This window comes from Malus sylvestris, chromosome 7 (genome assembly GCF_916048215.2).
Source record: "Malus sylvestris chromosome 7, drMalSylv7.2, whole genome shotgun sequence".
NCBI classification, from domain to species: Eukaryota; Viridiplantae; Streptophyta; class Magnoliopsida; order Rosales; family Rosaceae; genus Malus; species Malus sylvestris.
The window spans coordinates 4,255,762-4,276,620 of NC_062266.1; the positions used below are offsets into that span (position 1 = coordinate 4,255,762).

Sequence of the window (20,859 nt, forward strand, 5' to 3'; positions counted from 1 at the left end):
AAAACCAAGCGAAAATTCAAGGCTAAATTTTGAAACTTAAGAAGCTAGTTTTGAGTTTTTGATTTTCAATTTTCATTTTTGTTAGCTAAAAACTGAAAGTAGTTATCAAACAAGATTTCAGTTTCTAGTTTTGACAAAATGAAAAGCTAAAACTAAAAACGATATAATTATCAAACCGCCTCTAAATAATTATCCAAAGAATATTAATATTGGCAGTTCAGAAAAGTTTTCGTAAAATCCAAACAAGATGAAGCAAAGACAGTGAGTACAGTAGCATCGTCAAGGCATTGCATTCACCTTCTTTTTTCACTCTTCTACCAATTTTTCTTACTCACTATAGTTTTAACGAAATATTCTAAATTACTCTAACCTACAAGGACGGGAGGAGCGGGATTGAACTCAGGTGCAAAAGGAAACAATATCTTTGAATCGGAGCTTCGGAAATTTGTTTCCAACTTTACAATAATGTACTACTGCAGATGCAGAATATGGCAAGTAAACGTTCGGATATCCACCAGAAAATGTTCATACATAAAAGTGAACATCTAACAAAGATAAAACATTACACTCTGAATTAAAATATCAGAGAGATCAACTGGTAACAAGAATACACTTTAAGGGACAGTGACTACGTAACTTCCAACGGTAATATCGTTGATCGTTTTGTTACTTGATGACCAATTGATGAACAGAACAATGCCCCGAAAAAACAATTCCAGCATGTGTGTATTTGTTCATGAGCGTGCAACTGAAATCGCCCATGTTCACGTTCACACACCCAACTAGCAAGTCAATGTTACATCCTCCTCCCCTGTACCTATCATCTTTTCTGCATGCCACTTTGAGAAGCCTCCCTCCAGGGCATCCCTCATCCATTCATGCCGGCAACTCACGATAGCCTCTGCTACAGTCAGCCATGTTCTGTCTCGGGTGCTCTGTTCGGGCCATGACTCAAGCTCCTCTTTCACAAACAAAGCAAACATAGATGCTCTACATACACCTTCCGGACTGAACTCGTCCTGGTGTGTTTTGCTCTTAAAATAATAATACCCCAGGAAATCCTGCAAATCAAATGGATAAACAGTTGCTTTACTTTCTACGTGTACTGTGAAGAGAAGGGCAACATACAAAAAACTTTGGCATAAGAATTCTAGAAAAACACCCAGCAGGCATACAAACACCCAGTGCTAATATACAAAGCCAACCAAAAAAAATTATACATAGTTATTCTTCTCCATGACAGCACAAACATATTGATTAAATTGGACATCGGCTCCTGAAATTTAATAACCCCCGAGTTCCTTCGTTTATCAATAAGATAGGATAAAGAAAATCGCTACTCTGGATTTCAATTCCCGAAAGGGCCAGCCCAACCGATTTTTGGTTTCTACTACTAATAAACCCCCTGGTGCACACAGAGCTTACACACAGTTCTGTCAAGGTAAATCATAATGCCCGCAATGAAAACTAACATGTCTAAAACTAAATACATAAAATGGATCTAGTGACAACATTAGACCTACTGCTCAAGTCTTGTGAAAGTTAAGGCAGCTTTAAAAAGAATACACATGGAGAGCTATTACAAGGAAAACCAAGCCCAGTGTAAAAAATTTATAGCTTTTGTGCTCAACATTTGGAATGTGATTGTGTTATTAGGCAGATGGTCTCACAACAAATTAAAAAAAGCATAAAAACTAATCCCCAACAACATTTATATGTTAATCACAAGAAATCCAAATCAAAACACAGAAACAATTTAAACAATTCAAGCCTTCAATAGATGAGGAGAAATTATTCAAACAAATTGGAGACCATAATATGGCAAACATGAAGAAAAAAAAAAGAAGATTAGAACAAAATAAAAGTTATGACAACGTATTTCACCATTAGCTCTCCCCGAACTCCAGCTTCTTCAACAGCTTCCCTTACGGCAGCCTGCTCAACAGTTTCATCATTCTCCCAGCCTCCCTGCATGTGTATAACATATTTGTTAAAAAAAAAAAATAGCAAAATAGTCCCACAAACCCAAAAAAGCACACAATCACTTTGAGGGGTATTTTAGCCTTATAAACCATAAAATTGCCACCTTCTACAAACAAGTCTACAATCAGATGTGTGTAATATGTCATTTTCTAACTAGCAAGGGAAGTGCCAAAAACTTCAAACTCATTAGAAATTGATTTCTGAGGAAGCCAACATCCCAACTTAATGCAAAAGGAGTTCATACAAATTCTAGCAATGGGTACGTTATGATGGGTTGAAAATAACGGTGAGTGATATCACAAAACTATAGTACTAATTAAAAATAAATAAAACTCTCCTTGCAAAATCTGTCCCTCTACCAGTTTACTATATTTCTAAAGAAAATCATCTTGAGAAAAAGAAAATCATGCTGAGGAAAAAAGTCCGAAAGTGTTAATATAGTTCCAATGCTAAGAAGGCACTATAACCATAACAAAAGCATCCATATCTGCATTTGCATATCTTGTGCAAGCAAAAACAACAATTCTGTTCCCAGCCTTGCAGATGTCAAAACATAAGTGATACTACATGTCTATGGTTACAGCCAATAGAAAATTTCTAATATTTTCTGCTCTAGATTTTCAAAGCTCAGGGTCATGAGATGGTACTTAAATGTATCTATAGGTATCAAAAGAAAAGAAATTAGTTTTAACCACCTAAATGTTTTCCAGAAAAAGCAATCTTAACAACTTTAATTCGATCTCGACCCCTATCCCTCAAGCATAAGTTATTTTGAAAATAACAACTTTAACTCATTTTTACCGTTAATCAGTTAGTGAGGCGATAGAACAAAAGTAAAATAGTAATCTATATAAAAAAGGGTATCCATAAAATAAGGTCAGGAAGAAGGACCACACAGTTCTTAAAATTTTAAACTCCAGCAGAAAATAACATACCTTTGGAAACAAAAGACCAGGTCCACTAGGTGAGTTAATCATAAGCACCTCAATGATCTTCTCAGAATTGGCATCATCAGTCTCATCAGAGCTTTTGTATCTAAACGGAATACACCTGTCAAGGTCATCTCAGTTAGCTTCTTCGTATCAGAGAATAAAAATACTTGTTCAGATACATAAAACGTAACAGCAAGTAATTTCAAATATAATTTACAATTACTTATACAAAAACGAAAATCCTATGCAAATATGAATGTCTGTACGGTCGCTCAGCCCAGCAAATAATTTATTGTATAACCAATAACCACACTACCAAGCTCACCCTTTATATGTATGATCGACATAGAAATATCAATAGTATACTCTACTGGCAACATTTTTTGTGATATATGGATAAACGAATTTATATGGTGATTCTTGTCAAGAAAAAAAGAATTTATACAGTAATACTTCACTTCAAAATAAAAATAAAGCATCTTTCATCAATGCTTAGTAATGACTAGAAATTGCAAGGTGTGGAGTCCATTGACAACCTGTTAGTACTAAATGAACTACTTTAGTAATTTATTACTCACAAAGAGCTTCTGTTAAAGGCTAAGAAATTTAGCATAATTATGGAAGCACCAGAAGACTTCTACAAAGAGAAAAGCCTAAAGAATCCAATTTGGATAGCTTCTCTGTGTCCTCAGTGTCTTTTTTCTGCTTTTCCACCTTGTCAAATTTTGAAAGAACTATGTGAACAATCACCAGCATGTCACATTGGCTTTTCCATAAACACAGGATAATACAGAGAACCACACCCTTGACATCTCTCCCAACCAAAATATAGCCATGAAACATATTGCTATAAAGGTTTTCCAATTTTGTGCTACCACACAATGATTCAACTCCTTGACTTATCAATGCCCACAATGATTGCATCAATGAACATTACCAAATCATATGGACGGAATAATCTTGTTTATTGCATCAGCATTTTACCCTATTTCCAGTTCTCCTAACCCTCAAACCGAATATGACGTAGTTAATGAAGGCCCAAAAGCTTACAAAGTTGAAGAAGCCTAACCACGCCATATCCGTCCCTTTCGTATGTGAAAAATACATTTCACATCGAAAAAATTACAAACGAAACTCAGATAAGTCAATACAAGGCCATTGTTTGTCCTAATAAACCCACATATCTACCTACCCTATATAATAAACATGTATAATCAATAAAACAAAAGAACCCCATTAATCCCCACTGCTTAAAAAAATTCCCAAATGGTTGCCATCAAACAGAATCCTCCAACTTTGGAGACACATTGGTCCACCTCCACCACCAGAACACCACATAAACAAACAACATCAACATCAATCCAAATCAAACATATATAAACAAATAATATAAACACACACATAAACATGTACATATATATATATGTATTATATGGAAATATCTATATATGTGCAAAGAAGAAATGTAAGTACCCGGCAACAAGGCGACATCCGGCCTCGTAGCGTTGCTGATGCCGACCCGTACGGGCCACTATATCACACATACTAAGCGCCCAAGCCAACAAAAATCAATCCTTTTTTTTTCTTCTTTTTTGACAATCTTCAACAATTTCTCTCCTCCTCTTCCGCCATTGAAATCGTTCTGGTTCTTTGTTTTGGTTTTTTACGCGATTGTTACAATATCACGCCCGCACCGGATAACGCGCCAAGAACTGGTTCTCTGGGCTTCGACGGCGGCGACCGGCGCTCCCTCGCATCATCCAATGGCTGTAGATTTCAGATTTCGTTCTGGTTTTTTTTAGGGTTTGGCTGCAGAGGGAAAATGAAGGGTGGTTCACAGAGAGAGAGAACGAAAAAATAAAATTAAAAATTAAATAAATAAAAGCGCTTTTAACGGATCGAATCGGACGGTGAGGTCTCAAAGTCACGTTGTTGATAGGTCAAACGGGGCCCCACTTTTGGGAGAAAATACTTGTGTGTATAATTGTGTTCTGTATAGTATATATACACGCGGTTGGATTTCACTGCCATCCGTACACGTGGCAAGATGTGGACGATTAGCTGACGTTTGGTTATGTTATTGGTTTCAGGGGTTGTCAATTTGGCACAGAGTAGTTGCCCGTTGCAGCGGATTATTTAATCGGAGGAAGAAGTCAGCGGATTAGTGGTTCACGACATGCTGGTTTTACTTTTGCGCTTTTGTAGGGAACGGTGACGATTCAACGCCGGTATCCTATGAGGTCTTCTGGTCCGTTGGATTGAGTTCTTTGTTATTTAGGGTCTTACTGGTTTTTTATTTTATCAATGCAGAGGCTGGATTAAGATTTGAGTAACTATTCTAATTAATAGTTAATTGCTGGTGTGAGGAACGAATTCCACGTAAACGTAGAATTACTTTGGTGTGCTGCAATTAAGAGAGAAAGACCAGTAAGACCTTACCACACCGATGTAGTGTGAGGCAAAAGCTCTCTGATGCTTAAGTTAAACTTAATTGTATAGTGGCCGACATGGACCTGAGGATGATCGTTAAGCATGCATGGCGCTTTCTAAGTGGTTGGTTAATTTGAATCACGTTATGATGCAACAATGATGAAGGGCACCAGTCAAGAGTCTCTTGTTAAGAGATAGATAATGTTCCAAGCTTGGAAAAAAAAAAAAACTACAAATCACACTAACATGGCTCGCTTTTAACATAAAGCTTAGTTTTATGAGCAAGGTCTTGACAGATTTAGCGATGAAGAGAGAGAACTTTAAGGGCTCTCTAAACGTTAAAACTATAAGGTCAACTGTCGCACTGATGCAACAATGATGGTCGATTGGTTGTGCCTTGTGCAGCAATGGATCTAATGCTAAAGGAACCCGTGGTGGTGGATTTGATGCTATATATGATGGTGGTGGCTGTGGTGCTACTATGGGACCATGGTGGTGCTTCAACTTTGGTGGTATTTTTCTATTGGCTTCTTCTTGAAGCAAATGTTTCAACTTTGAAGCATTTATATCTGCAGAATGGTTATCTTAGATCAGCTTCTTATTTTGCTGGGTTCCACAGTTTGAAATCTCTTCGACTGCTCTCCAATACTAGAGTCCTTGAAGTCTTGTGCATCAAAACCATGGCCATCGGAGGTGATTGAGTGTTTCCACAGAGGGAATATTCGGGTTTCTGCCCCAAAACTTACCTGTTTCGGATATCACAATCTGGCTGCCCTCAAGGATAACACCTTTACTTACCACTAATGCTCCTCAATTGACAAAGACATATACTTGTACACATACGAAGAACCTCATCTAATTTCACACTTCATTGGTAGTCGTCGGCTTGAAAACCTCTACCTGCGCCTATCTTTTTCTTCTCAGGTAAGCTAAACTATAGTGTATTAATTATTAGAGGATGTATTAACTTCAATCTGTGACGCCATACATATTTTGTGGTAATATGTTTGAACTTCACAGAGAAAGAATGTCAAGAAACATAGTCCCGCTTGGGATTATCTTAAGCAATTGCAGTTGTCTTTCATGGTACGTGTGATGTTTTCGAATGTTCAGATTGAAAGCGACAATGAGAAGCTCCATTGTTGATCTTTGTAAAAACCTAGGAAGCTTTGAGGTTAGTGAGAGAAGGCAGACGAATTAGCTGAATATACTGAATTCTCATTACAAAAGTGGATTAATTCCACCAGTGTATGTACATCAGCTAAGCTTAGCTTAAGAGCTAATCATATTAATTAAATACAACCAGAAACATCCCAACTTAATGAACTGGCATTTAGGATGCAGGAGAGTTTATATTATCATCCCCTCAACCCAATGATTGGACGAGAGGTATGCAGACCCTTGGTGAGTACGTCTGCAATTTGGTTGCAACTGGGAATATGTTGAACATGAATGTGTCCTCGAATAACTTTGTTTATACCATACTTAGGGCATCCGTATTTAGATCTCGTATAAATACTCGGGGGACTTAAATGTAATTATGTAATAAAAGAAGGGGCAAATATGTAATAAGTGAGGAGCCCTTATTCTATAAAAGGACTCCCCACTCTCCTCATTAGGGGAGGCCATTTCTTAAGCCTCCTCAGATCCCCTAAGCTCTAAGCTCTCTCATGCTCTCTCCCTCTTCAACATCTCAGAGAAATATAATATATCAGTGTGGACGTAGCCCAAACCTTGGGGTGAACCACGATACATCTTGTGTTATTTACATTTCTTGCAGATTCATGGTCGGATTTACGTTGTTCCAAGACCTCCAGTTTTGTGCATCAACAAACTTGTTCCCTAATGAAATGAAAATTGATTTCTATATGCTTCGTGCATGCATGAAAAACAGGATTACTTGCAAGAGCGACTGCATAAATATTATCACACCATACAATGAAGGAGGATCCATATACACATGTAGATCCCACAAAAGTTGGCGCAACCATGAACTCGTTTGACAGCAGCTTAGTGAGCTTCAATTGGTGTATGCATGAGTTGACATAAAATAGTTCACAGTGAAGGCAACGGCTGACCTATTAAAGGTGAGATATTGTAATATTCCTACTACTATACTTCGATAGAGGGTTGGATCCTGTAGAGGAACTTGTAGAAAATGATTTCCCTGTTTCATTCATTCCCAAAGTTACATGATATATAGAACACATTTGATACAGTAATTAGTTACAATTGAAATCACCAAGTCAACCCTATACAACATTCTAAATTTAACTTAATCAAGAGGATTGGGGAGAGATATGTGGAGATGGTAGAGTCTCACTAACAGCCCCTCCTAACACAAAAACTGGACGGCTTCGTGTGTACAAGTTTGGAGCAAAGAAAGGTGTGACGCAGCTTATGCAGCACCTTATTAGTGAGAATATCGGCAGGCTGATTGATGAAGGGAACAAAGTAAACGTGATGACTACCAACATCAACTTTTTCACAAACGAAGTGGTAGTCAAGTTCGATGTGATGAGTGCGAGTGTGGAAGATGAGGTTGACAGCCATGTAGGTGGGGCTGAGATTGTCGCAATAATGTGCTGAGATTGACAGCTATGAACGGGAAACTATATAGATACATCAAGTTCGTAGAGAAGATAAGATAACCACGTTGTTTCTACACAAGAGTGAGAAAGAGACCTATACTCAGACTTGGCACTGGATCGAGCAATAATGGGTTGTTTCTTTGAGCACGAAGAGACAAGATTCGAACCCAAATAAATTAAGTAACCACTAGTAGAATGGCATGTATCGAGGCATCCTGCCCAATCGGCATCTGAATAAGCACAAAGCGGGCGGTGCGTGACTAAGGTCTAAATACAAGACCATGATTGAAAGCCCTTTTGACGTACCAAAGAATACGCTTGTCGTCAATAAGATGAGGAACACGAGGGGCACTTATAAACTGAGAAACTGTATTCACCGCATAAGCAATGTCGGGACGTGTCAATGTGAGATATTGAAGGCAGCAAACAAGTTCACGAAATTCCCTTGGAGAAGGGAGGAGAAGACCATCGGTATTGGACAAAACCACCTTGGCAGCGATGGAGGTAGCAACTGGCTTACAATGTTCAAGGTCATGCTTTTGTAACAAATCATGAGCATACTTTAATTGGTTGATGTGCAGTGAATTACCATGAGTAAGAACTTGCAATCCCAAAAAATATTGAAGGGGGCCAAGATCTTTGATGTTGAAACCACTGCCCAATGCATCAATAAAAAAATTATCACTACCAGTGAGAATAATATCATCGACATATAAGAGCAAAAATATGGTGTTATGAAAAAACCCATAAATGAAGAGTGATGGGTCAACAACACTTTGTGTGAAACCTACGACAATGAGAAATGAGCTAATATGATGGAACCATGCTCGGGGCCTCTGTTTAAGACCGTAGAGAGATTTGTGTAGCTTGTACACATAGTTAGAGCTATTGGGGTCAATGAAACCTAGAGGTTGAGTCATGTAAACGTCTTCTTGTAGAAACCTATGAAGAAATGCATTTTTGATGTCGAGTTGGCTTAGTGGCCAACCACGAGAATTGGCAACACTTAGAACCGTTCAAATGGTGGTAGGTTTTACAATTGGGCTAAAGGTCTCACCATAATTAACTCTGGGTTGTTGATGAAAACCCTTGGCCATTAAATGAGCTTTATAACTCTCAATAGACCCTTCAGGCTTTCGTTTAATCTAGAACACCTACTTAGAACCAATTATGTTATGACGAGGAGAACGAGGAACTAGAGACCATGCATTATTTTTAAGCAGAGTATTTATCTCTTTGGCCATCGTAGAGCACCACTCATGACTTTTGGAGGCTTGAAAAAAACAGGTGGGCTAAAGTTCTGAGATTGTCGTAAGGAGAGCTTTTGGCAGAGAGTAACGCATTGTGCCATCGGTGGGTTACTTGGGCTTGGTGATGCCAAGGCGTAGACGTGTTACCATTGGGTGCATTGAACCTGAGGGGGCTTCATGAGTGGAATGATCAGTGATGGCATGTGTGCCGTGGGCTAAGAGGGCTGCATGATAAAACAAGATATTATTTTCAAGGGATGCATGCGGTGAGTCAGCAGGTAGGGCAGTCGGTGCATCATCACGTGGTGTAGGCGATGAAACATCATTGAAGGGGAAAGATACAGTCGGTGGAAATGGTGTTGTCGGTGAAGATGTCAGGGGAATATGTGGAGGTGCAGTCGGTGGAGCTGTAGTAGACGCAGCAGCTGCAGCCCGTGAGTTGGGTGGTCAGCTTGGCATGTCATTTGTTAGGGGAGGAACTTGTGGAGGAGGAGAATGCAATAGGCTAGGTGGGCTCGGCAGCGGGGGCTGCGAAGGTGCAATGGGCTGAATATCCAATAAAATTGTTGGAGATTCACGAGAGACCTGCAAGTTAGTAAAAGGAAAATAATCTTCTTGAAAAATGACATGACGAGAGACATAGACGTGACCGATGGAAGGGTGAAGATACTTATAACCTTTATAACTCGGACTATAACCAATGAACACACATTCTAAAGAACGAGAAGAGAGTTTGTGAGATGTATAAGGACCGAGGTTAATAAAGCATGAAAAACTGAAGACCTGGAGATGAGAGTAAGATGGAGGGCGATGGAAGAGTTTGGCATATGGGGACTCCCAATTTAGGATGGGTGTAGAAGAAGATTAATGAGATGAACCGCGGTGAGAGTCGATTCAGTCCAATATAGTGATGTTAAATGTGCAGTATGAAGAAGAGTGTGAATCATGTCTGCAATATGGCAATGTTTACGTTCGACAACGCCATTTTGTTGAGGGGTGTGAGGACATTAGAACTGTTGTTGGATACCAAGGTGCTACAAAAATGGGCAAAAACATTGTTCACATATTCGGTACCATTGTCACCTTATAAGATTTTAATACTAGAGTTAAAGAGATTTTGTGTCATGGCAACAAATGTTTGAAAGTGAGTAAACATTTCCGATTTACGGCGCATAGGATAAATCCAAGAGTAACGCGAAAAATCATCCATAAATAGAACATAGTACCGAAAACCACTAATAGATGGCACATGTGACAACCAAACATTGGAGTGAATAAGTTCAAAGGGAAATAAGACTAAATTAATATGGTTCGAAAACGGTAGTTGAGTGGATTTGCTTATAGCACAATCCTTACAAAAGATCTTATTGAATTTTATTTATTTACCTAACAATGGCCTTAGGTGAGAAAAAACAGTTAGGCCTTAGGTGAGAAAAAACAGAGGACGATGAATGGCTAAGATGACGATGCCAAGTAGAGGAATGGAGAGGGGCACAACAAGAATGGTGGCTGGATATTTTGGGTGAGAGCCACCAACAAACTTGTAGAGTCCTTGGCCAATAAGGAATGTTTCATCTGGCGAAGCCATTCAGGATAATTGTCTTCATCTAATTTCAGAAAGCTAGCAACACTAGGGCCAGAGGAATGAACAGAGGTATCCATGGGAGAAGAAGGAATGATCAACTAAGGTTTTTCGAGAAAAATGAGCCTAGACCTATGTGATACCATGTAGAAAATGATTTCCTTGTTTCATTCATTTCCAAAGTTACATGATATCATGTAGAACACATTTGATACAGTAATTAATTACAATTGAAATCTCCAAGTCAACCTTATACAACATTCTAAATTTAACTCAATCAAGAGGATTGGGGAGAGATATGTGTAGATGGTAGAATCTCGCTAACAGAACTCCATATTTCAGCAGCTTGGTAGTTGGCAAGCAAGGAGTTGGACACGTTTTACATTGTAGCATGCTAGCTTTGGTCAACAAGTTAGTGGTATATTTGGCCTGGTTAACAACAATTCCTAAATTTGTATATGAAACTTGTAGCCCAAGAAAGTAACTCAATGTGCTTAGATCCTTTATATCAAACTCCTTTCTCAAATCTTTGATCAAAGAATCCAACAAACTTGGATTGATCCCCATAAAAATAATATCGTCAACATATAATAGGATAATAGGTAAATCATTCTCCAACTTCTTAACAAAAAGAAAGGAATCAGTAAAAGATTGCACAAATCCTAAAATGAGTAGATGAGAACTAAACCTTCATTCCATGCACGTGGGGCTTGTTTGAGTTCATACAATGGTTGGATTAGCTTGCGGGCATGATAAGTATTGGTTTTGTCTTCAAATCTTGGTGGTTGACTCATATAAACTTCCTCATGAAGGCATTTTTCATATTTAGTTGTTGAGAGTCCAATGAAATTGAGCTACTAGAGACAATACTAATCTCACTGTAAGATGCTTGACTACTAGAATAAATGTTTCTTCATAGTCCAATCTAGCCTCTTGATGAAATCCCTTGGCAACAAGTCTAGCTTTGTGTCTTGTTATTATACCATCAGCATTCTCGAACCTTCTTGTATCTTCCTTGTTTGCTTTCTTCTTGGATCTCCCTCCCTAGCTTATTCATAAAGCCACCAAAGAGATGGCCTCTAAGGTTTCCACACCTTAATCTCCTCTAGGTGGCCGGCTTTTGGTGTTTAGAGAGGGAGATTGTTGCTTTCCTTATCAAGCTTTTCTTAGAACCACCAAAATGCCTTAATTCCAAATAGGTAAGTCTTTACTCATATAATGAGGTGGGATGAGTCACTTAAGTGACTTTCCCTCTACACTCTAGAATCGGCCGTACCATAGATGGTGGGCATTTTGGGCTTCATGTCACTATGTCATCTTATTTCATAAGTTGGGTTCAATGGATTTGAGCTTAATAGGCCCTAAAAGTCTGAAATTTAAGGCCCATTACTAATTATTTGTCATTAGTTTGATTAATCATGACTCCTTTATCTAATATCTATATGGCCTAGTGTATTGGTATATGATTCATTATGTTTCAATTCGTGAGACAATGAGGTGATTAGTACTACTACAATCACTTAGCGAATTAAAACATTGTTTTAATTCTTCCAATCATCGATGACTATGTGTTTAGTCATCAAGAGGGCATATAGTTCATGAGTGACATCTAGCCATGTATCATGACTACCCAAGACAATAGATAATAATTTGGAGATGATTCAACAATTGGATTGTTGGAGTTATCGTATTATTATTCTAGGGTTTATCCTTTTAACTGTAACCTATTTGGGTGCAATTGCAATGCAATTTGATCTTTCTCTAACTCAATACTCTTACTCACATTACTAGGGTATGGATGGTTCATGTCAAACCTAATGTGATTTCCGTTTATGTATATGATTCAACTGAGATGTATAAGAAATGTATTTCTTAATCATGCTCGACCCTTTCACCAAAGATTTTCGAATCATAGCGTATGAGTATTCTCCTTCTTTTACTGACGGTTAAAGGTCCCTTGTTGTACACTTTCGGGGCATATGGATTCTCACCTATGTTTGCATTACTTAAGCCGACATTCTCGCTTCTGCTTAGTCCATCGCTGCTGACGCAGGTGCTTCCCTCTAGGCAGAACGCTCCCCTACTGATGCATTTTTACATCCCACAACTTCGGTAGATCGCTTAGCCCCCTTCGTCTTCAGCACAAGAGCGCTCGATCGGTGAGCTATTACGCAGTCTTTCAAAGGTGGCTACTTCTAGGCAAACCTCATGGTTGTCTTTGCACCATATACCTTTATGAATAATTCAAGGACTCCAACTATACATAAAAACATAGCCAAGATAAGGTGCGACCATGTTGCATCAATAAATGATCAATGGCTTATCCACAAGACAATCATGGTGTCACATATCAAAGGATTACTTGTATTACTGCAACTCTTAGAGTTACTTGCTTGACATGTATGTAGAACTCCATGCAATTATTCTCTTTTTGATCGCCTTCAGTAAACTTAGTCATCCTCCTAATTGAGCAGACATAGCTTGGTAAAGAGTAATGATAGGGAATGAGTAATTACTGAACTTTAATTTTTATTGTTCAATTTAATAAGCTTACAAAGGATACAAAATAACTTTACCTTGATAAAGAAGGTTCTTTTGATTAATGGTATAGATACATGCTAATCCAAATAGTTTCATATAATGAGCATCTATAATGGTGTAGGCAAACAAAATAAACAAATTTGTACTATAATAGCTGACGTGGTAAGTTGTCTATTCAATTGCCTCATGAAAACAGTGTGTCACTTCAATAGAATAGACAACTTAAGTAGGCAAAATTTATTTTATTATTTTATTTCATCTTTAATATCTACTTTTATCTTTTATTTTTGCCTTCTTCCTCCACAAAGACTTTATTATATATAGAAACATGGGGCTCTATTTGCCTGTAATGTTGCCTACTTTGCTGGTGTAAACAAACTTTGCCTACCCCAATTGACCACACCGTTAAAGCATGTTTTTGCCAAGCTCATCAAAATAGGTTCGATTTTTCATTTGTTGCCTACTTTTATCTTATATTTTCATTGAAGATGCTTTAGCCTATACTAGTCAAAGATCGCCTAAATGTAGGTTCTCTCCGGAAATGCTTTAGACTACCAAACTAGAGATCTTGATCTCAATCATTATTGGTTTGCAGCCACATGTACCTTTTTGAGCTTTACAGAGTCACAAACACTAAGAAAGAATCATACAAAGGAAAACTATTGACGGTGATGATGACTTGGCAATCAACTAATGATTTGGATGATGACTTGGCATTTAGTCTGTTAATATTGTTGTAACTAATTCAGGTTGTTAGGACTGATTGCTAGAGTTAGTTAGTACAGAGAGGCTATATAAGCCAAGTACTGGTGTAAGAATCAATCAATCAAAGTGTATCATTTTCCTTCAGAAATACAAGCTTTCTTAATTCATTTTTCCTTTGATCTTTCTCTCTGCTTCTTCCTTTATATTTTCTATTCCCTTTTCTATTTCCCAATTCTGTTATGATGGTATCATCGCCGACGATCTATGGTGTGTCTTCCGCTGTGTCTATCTGCTCGTTTGGTGATTGGTGATTGGTGATTCGTGTTCGTGCTCGGTGTTCTTCAATGGTGCAATTTTCTGGGCGACCTCAGGTTTTCAGTTTCTATTTCAGCAATTATGTCGATGAACTGTTTGTTAAATTGTCTCAGTAAGACTTTTAGTTGAAAATTGATGATATTCAAGGCCGATGCCATGTTTGTTGAATGAGGATGAAAAGTATTAGAAGTTGAAAGATTACAAAGGCCGAAGCCAATCTTTCTTGTCTACAAATTGTTTTGGGTTGATCTTCGTAAAGTTTTCTGGATTTCTGCTGCATTTTATAAGGCCAAAGCCAAGGTGCAGTATTGATAGCATTGTTGAGTTCTTCTTGCTGTTGTAGTGTTGAATTCTTGGTTGCTCTTGAATCTTTTTGGGGTGTTTCTTGCTTAGTCAATCATGTCTGATTCTGTGAAAATTGAAGGGTTGTTAGGGATGTTGACTGTGAAACTTCAAGATGACAACTTTGTCAAATGGAGCTACCAATTTCAGTCAGTATTATGGGGTTATGATTTGTTTGATCATTTTACTGGTGAATCGCCATACAAGAATTGGGTCAAGAAAGATTTGGCGTTGCTCAGTTTATTAATTGCTACGCTATTGGATGATGCGATGGAATATGTCATCGGATGCAAAACGTCACATGAAGCTTGGACCTGTTTGCATGACAGGTTTGCATCCATATCTGTGGTGCGGGTTAACCAATTGAAAACTGAGTTTTATTCTTCCCAGAAAGGTGGGGAATCTGTTGAGAAGTTTATGTTGAAACTGAAGGGTATAAAAGATCAACTGATTTCAGCTGGAGAGAAAATTACAGACAATGATTATATGATTGCTGTATTATCTGGATTGCCTGTGGACTTTGAGATGATCAAGACTATTATTCTTGCTAGGGAAACATCTATGTCTTTAAAAGATTTCCGGGCACAATTACTTGGAGCTGAAGCAAGTATTGAGACACGAATGCACTCACTCAGTTCTTCTATGGCTGCAATGGTGGTGCAAGGTGAAGGGTCTCATTCACAGAGATTCCAATGAGGATATGAACATGGTGAAAGTTCTAACTCTAATGGGGATTTTTATCATAGGAGTCAATCTAATGTTACAGGAGGCTCTGGCTATGTTGGTACAGCAAACATATCGTTTCAACAAAGGAATAATGGGCAAAATAACTACTCCAGAAGGTTTAATAATGGGAATAATAATTCAAAGTCTTACTCTGGAAGTTATGGTAACAAGAATGGGAATTCATATGATGGCAATGGAAGTAGCACTTATTTTGGAAATGGGAAGCAGTCTCAGAATGGCAATTCTTGGAATACAAGAACTAACTATTGGAATGGGAATACAAATTACAAGTCATCGATTTCTCCAGAATGTTAGATTTGTTCAAGAAGAGGGCATACTGCTCCAAATTGCTACTACATAGTTGACAACAGTAATACACAACCTCCTGGTGGTTTTATAGTCTGTCAGATATGTGGAAAACGAGGTCACATTGCATTGGAGTGTTATCACAGAAATAATTTCTCCTATCAGGGTGCTCCCCCATCATCTTCATTAACTGCAATGACTGCACAAGGGCATATTGGTCAGCAAAATGCATCTGCATCATCAACAGCTCATGATTGCTCAGCAGCTGATACCTGGATTGTGGACACAGGGGCCATACATCACATGACTGCCAATATGAATGCCATGAATCAAGCTACTCCTTACACTGGCAATGAAAAGATTGTTGTGGGAAATGGTGAAGGTTTGGCTGTAAAGCATATGGGGTTTTCTATTATTCCTATATCATCAACTCATTCATTAAAATTGCATAATGTGTTGCATGTTCCAATGATTACTGTCAATTTGCTCTCAGTTAAGAAATTATGTAGAGACAATGCTTGTTGGTTTATATGTGATGATCTTACCTTCTTTATACAGGATAAGGCCACAAGGGTGATTCTATACCAAGGAAAGAGTGATGATGGGGAGTTATTCAAGATTCCAGTGAGCACTTTTTCAGGATCTTTTTCTACGAAGTTAAGTAATTGTGCTGCTTTTTTGGGGAAGACAGTTCAACAGTCAGTTTGGCACCAGAGGCTTGGACATCCATCTCAAGAGATCTTAAATGCAATGTTGACAGATTCAAAAATATCAGTTAGTACAAAGTCTAATGATTGTATTTCCATGTGTTCTTCTTGTATACAAGGCAAAATGTGTAGGCAACCATTTCCGATAAGACAAACTAGAGCTAGTAGTCTTTTTGATAAAGTCCACACTGATGTATGGGGTCCATCTCCAACAAAGTCTATAGAAGGGTATAGATACTATATGAATTTTGTAGATGAATATTCAAGATTCATGTGGATTTTTCCCATGGTGAATAAATCAGAAGCTTTCCATATTTTTGCCAAGTTTTATGCCTTTGTGTTGAATCAGTTTGGGATAACTATAAAATGTTTACAATCTGACGGAGGTGGGGAGTATATGAGCAAACTGTTTAGTGATTTTTTGGGGTATAAAGGCATCAAACACATGGTTTCATGTCCTTATACTCCTTAGCAGAATGGTCTTGTTGAAAGGAAGCATAGACATGTGGTGGAAACTGCATTAACATTAATGGCTGAAGCAAATTTGGAACCTCAGTTTTGGTATCATGCTTGTGCACATTCTACTATGTTGATTAATAGAATGCCATGCAGAGTTCTTGAAATGCAATCACCATATCAGTGTGTGTTTGGTAGAGTACCAAAATTGTCTCATTTTAAAGTGTTTGGCACTGCTGTCTATCCATATCTTAGACCATTTAATGACAATAAGTTACAGCTCAGATCCTCTCAATGCCTTTTTCTCGGTTATTCAAATGGTTACAAAGGTGTAGTTTGTTATAATTTACAAACTAGCAAACTGGTTATATCAAGACATGTTATACATGATGAATCAGTTTTTCCATATCAGAAGTCATTTGCAAAGCATAAAGAAAAGGTTTCAGATTTACAGAAGCCTAGACAGGTTCCAATATTGGTTCAACTTCCAGTTATGAAAGATCCCAATTCAGATTTCTTGTCACATTCTACCTCAACTCAAGAAAGTCAACAGAGTCTGGGGCATATTAATGCAGGTCAGTCTATATCTGAGATTGGGACTCCAAGCTCTTCAAGTTTATCACATTCAGCAACATTGGACACTCCTCATCATCATCACTCTACTCCAATTTCTTCCACATCACCCTTGTTGCCTATCCATCACAGCTCACAATTGGAGGTAATTCTACCTATCTCAGCACCTGATAATACAAATTCTGCGAATTCTACATCTCTGTTAAATTCAGATTCTCAGCATCCTATGGTAACAAGGTTGAAAAGTGGAACAATTCCAAGGAGAAACTATGCAGCATATTTGGCCACATTTCCTGAGCTACATACACTCCACTTAACAGAAGATGAACCATTTTCTGGAGGGTTCTCTTTTGTTACTCAAGTCACTGATATTGCAGAACCATCAAGTTTCAGGAAAGCTTCGTGCATACCACACTGGCAGCAAGCAATGCAAGAAGAATATGATTCTTTGAGAGCACAAGGAACTTGGGAATTAGTTTCTCCACCTCAGGACAGATCTATAGTAGGGAGTAAGTGGGTGTACAAACTGAAAAAGAATGCAGATGGAAGTATATCCAGATATAAGGCTAGATTGGTTGCACAAGGGTTTTCACAGGAGCATGGCGTGGATTATTCAGAGACCCTTAGTCCTGTTGTCAGACATACAACAGTGCGTATTATTTTGTCTCTTGCTGCAATGAATCATTGAGAATTAAAACAATTGGACATCAAAAATGCATTCCTTCATGGTGATTTACAGGAGGAGGTTTATATGAAACAGCCACAAGGCTTTATTGATCCTTCACATCCCAATCATGTTTGCAGGTTACTCAAGTCTCTATATGGGCTTAAACAGGCCCCAAGAGCCTGGAATTCCAAATTCACTAGTTATCTAGTTGCAATGGGGTTCACTGCATCATTATCAGATACCAGTTTATTCACAAAGAAGGATGGTGATGATCTTGTGATTTTATTACTCTATGTTGATGACATTATCCTCACAGGTTCCAACACTTCCAAGATTAATACAGCAATCCAAGAATTGTCTGAAGTATTTGATTTGAAAGATCTTGGCAGACTCACATTTTTTCTCGGGTTCCAGATTCACTATAAGGATAATGGAGATATCTTTGTGAATCAAACAAAGTATATCAAGGACCTTATACACAAAGCAGGTCTGGGGTCATGTAAACCTGCCACAACTCATTGCAAGCCTCATAATTCAATGCTTGTGACAGAAGGTAAACCATTGACTGATCCTAGTATCTACAGAAGTATTGTGGGGTCTCTTCAATATTTGACATTCACAAGGCCATATATAGCCTTTGCAGTGAATTCGGTGTGTCAATTCCTGACTTCACCAACTGATGTTCATTTCACAGCAGTGAAACGAATTCTGAGATACTTGCAAGATACAATTCACGCTGGTATTTGCTATTCTGCAACTGCAGCAGTCAGTTTGAATGCATTTTCAGATGCCGATTGGGCTGCCGATCTTAACACCAGACGATCAGTGACAGGTTATGTAGTTTTCCTTGGACATAATCCTATTTCTTGGCAGTCAAAGAAGCAAACTTCAGTTTCCCGAAGCTCCACAGAAGCTGAGTATAAAGCATTAGCTCATACAGCGGCCGATATTACATGGGGTGCGTCATATTTTAAAAGATTTACATGTGTTTCTTCCTCATCCACCTGTGATCTATTGTGATAACATGTCTGCAATATCATTGAGTGCCAATCCCGTATTTCATTCGAGAATCAAACATTTGGACACATATTATCATTTTGTCCGAGAAAGAGTACAACAAGGTGATCTGGAGGTGGTGTATGTTCCTACCGATGATCAAGCAGCTGACATTCTAACAAAGGGTTTGCACAGTCCTGCGTTTGTTAAGCATTGTTACAATCTGCAACTAGGAAATCCTAGTTGAGATTGAGGGGGGATATTGACGGTGATGATGACTTGGCAATCAACTAATGATTTGGATGATGACTTGGCATTTAGTCTGTTAATATTGTTGTAACTAATTCAGGTTGTTAGGACTGATTGCTAGAGTTAGTTAGTACAGAGAGGCTATATAAGCCAAATACTGGTGTAAGAATCAATCAATCAAAGTGTATCATTTTCCTTCAGAAATACAAGCTTTCTCAATTCATTTTTCCTTTGATCTTACTCTCTGCTTCTTCCTTTATATTTTCTATTCCCTTTTCTATTTCCCAATTCTGTTATGAAAAACAACACCAATAGTACCATATGAGTAATAATATTATCACAAAAATTCTGTCAAAAATATGAGGTAGTGAAAAATTCCACTTTTGAGAGAGTCATTTCTGTATCACATACCAAGGACAGGTAAGATGGAAGAATATTAATTAGATTCATAGATGATGGCGTTCAGGAAAGGGATGGATAAGCGCGTGGGAAATGGTTGTTCAGATACATTGTACAATACCAAAAGTAAGGGGGAATATGTACCAAGTTCAACATATTCTTTCATGCATGCACAACATCCCCATCGTATTCAATCGTCTGCTTCTGACGCGGCTGTTTGATTCAAAACGTAAATGCTCTCCTACTTTTACAATACCAACTAGAAGATCACGTACACTGCATAGTCTACCTGCGCGTATGGGCACTTTTCCTGTGCTTGTGCTGCCCATTCATTATAAGGAAAATTAATAAAAAAAAAAAGTTTAAAAAGTTTAACTCTTATTCAATTCAACAATTCAAATTTTAATTCTGATCATTTAAACCAATTTCTTAAGAATTTATTTGATATCTTATATAATTCTTGAAAGTTTTAGAATATTTTAGATCTATTATCCTTGTATAGCTGTAAGTCATGAAGTTTTACAATAACAAATTTTAAAAATCATCATTCGAAGAGTATCCTTACAAAAAGTTAGAAAAACCTAAAAAACAATTAGTCATGAAACTATATATATTCAAACAAATGGACGAATACAATATTCCCTATAATTAATAAAAAAAATGCATAAGAACAACCAAACGGTGAAACAATTACCAACTTGACTTAATATTTCTTTAGAGACTGGCAGATTCTTGGTACCACTTTTTTACATAGCTTTTGACACAGTTTTTGTGGGTCTTACTCGGTAATGTATATTAACGATCCGAACCTTCTATATATTAGAATATCATTCATAGATCATCCTTACAAAAAATTACACATCCACAACCATTAAGACATGCATTTGTAGTGAAGAAAATTGACGAATACAATTCTACAAAGAAACCTTAAAAACTTAATCCAACGGCTTAATCCAACAATCATATATTTTCAGATTTGTGTGATTTCTGGTAACAAAATCATTGAGTAAAGACCTAAAAGATAGACTGTAATTCGAATCGTTGTAATACATTACGAAGTGAGCTCCACAAAAATGTGTATTGAAAATTGTGTAAAAAAAATGATGTCA

At 37.7% G+C, this 20,859-nt stretch overlaps 1 protein-coding gene across 1 annotated transcript; it reads right to left on the reverse strand.

Annotated features, from left to right (window-relative positions):
* Positions 1–404: 404 nt before the first annotated feature.
* LOC126628187 (nudix hydrolase 16, mitochondrial-like) lies at positions 405–4,773 on the reverse strand. The gene is made up of 4 exons (XM_050297778.1): positions 4,389–4,773; positions 2,919–3,033; positions 1,885–1,968; positions 405–1,061 (listed from the first exon to the last, which is right to left on the reverse strand). The coding sequence occupies exons 1-4, from the start codon at positions 4,457–4,459 to the stop codon at positions 783–785; spliced, it is 549 nt and encodes a 182-aa protein (XP_050153735.1). The 5' UTR covers positions 4,460–4,773; the 3' UTR covers positions 405–782.
* Positions 4,774–20,859: the final 16,086 nt, after the last annotated feature.

Excerpts from the sequence above, each read along its gene's own strand:
- LOC126628187 (XM_050297778.1), bottom strand. The coding sequence starts at position 4,459 with ATGTGTGATATAGTGGCCCGTACGGGTCGGCATCAGCAACGCTACGAG. Across the intron at positions 3,034-4,388 it reads GGATGTCGCCTTGTTGCCGG|GTGTATTCCGTTTAGATACA; the intron begins GTACTTACATTT and ends TGACCTTGACAG. Across the intron at positions 1,062-1,884 it reads GAGTTCGGGGAGAGCTAATG|GATTTCCTGGGGTATTATTA; the intron begins GTGAAATACGTT and ends TTTGATTTGCAG.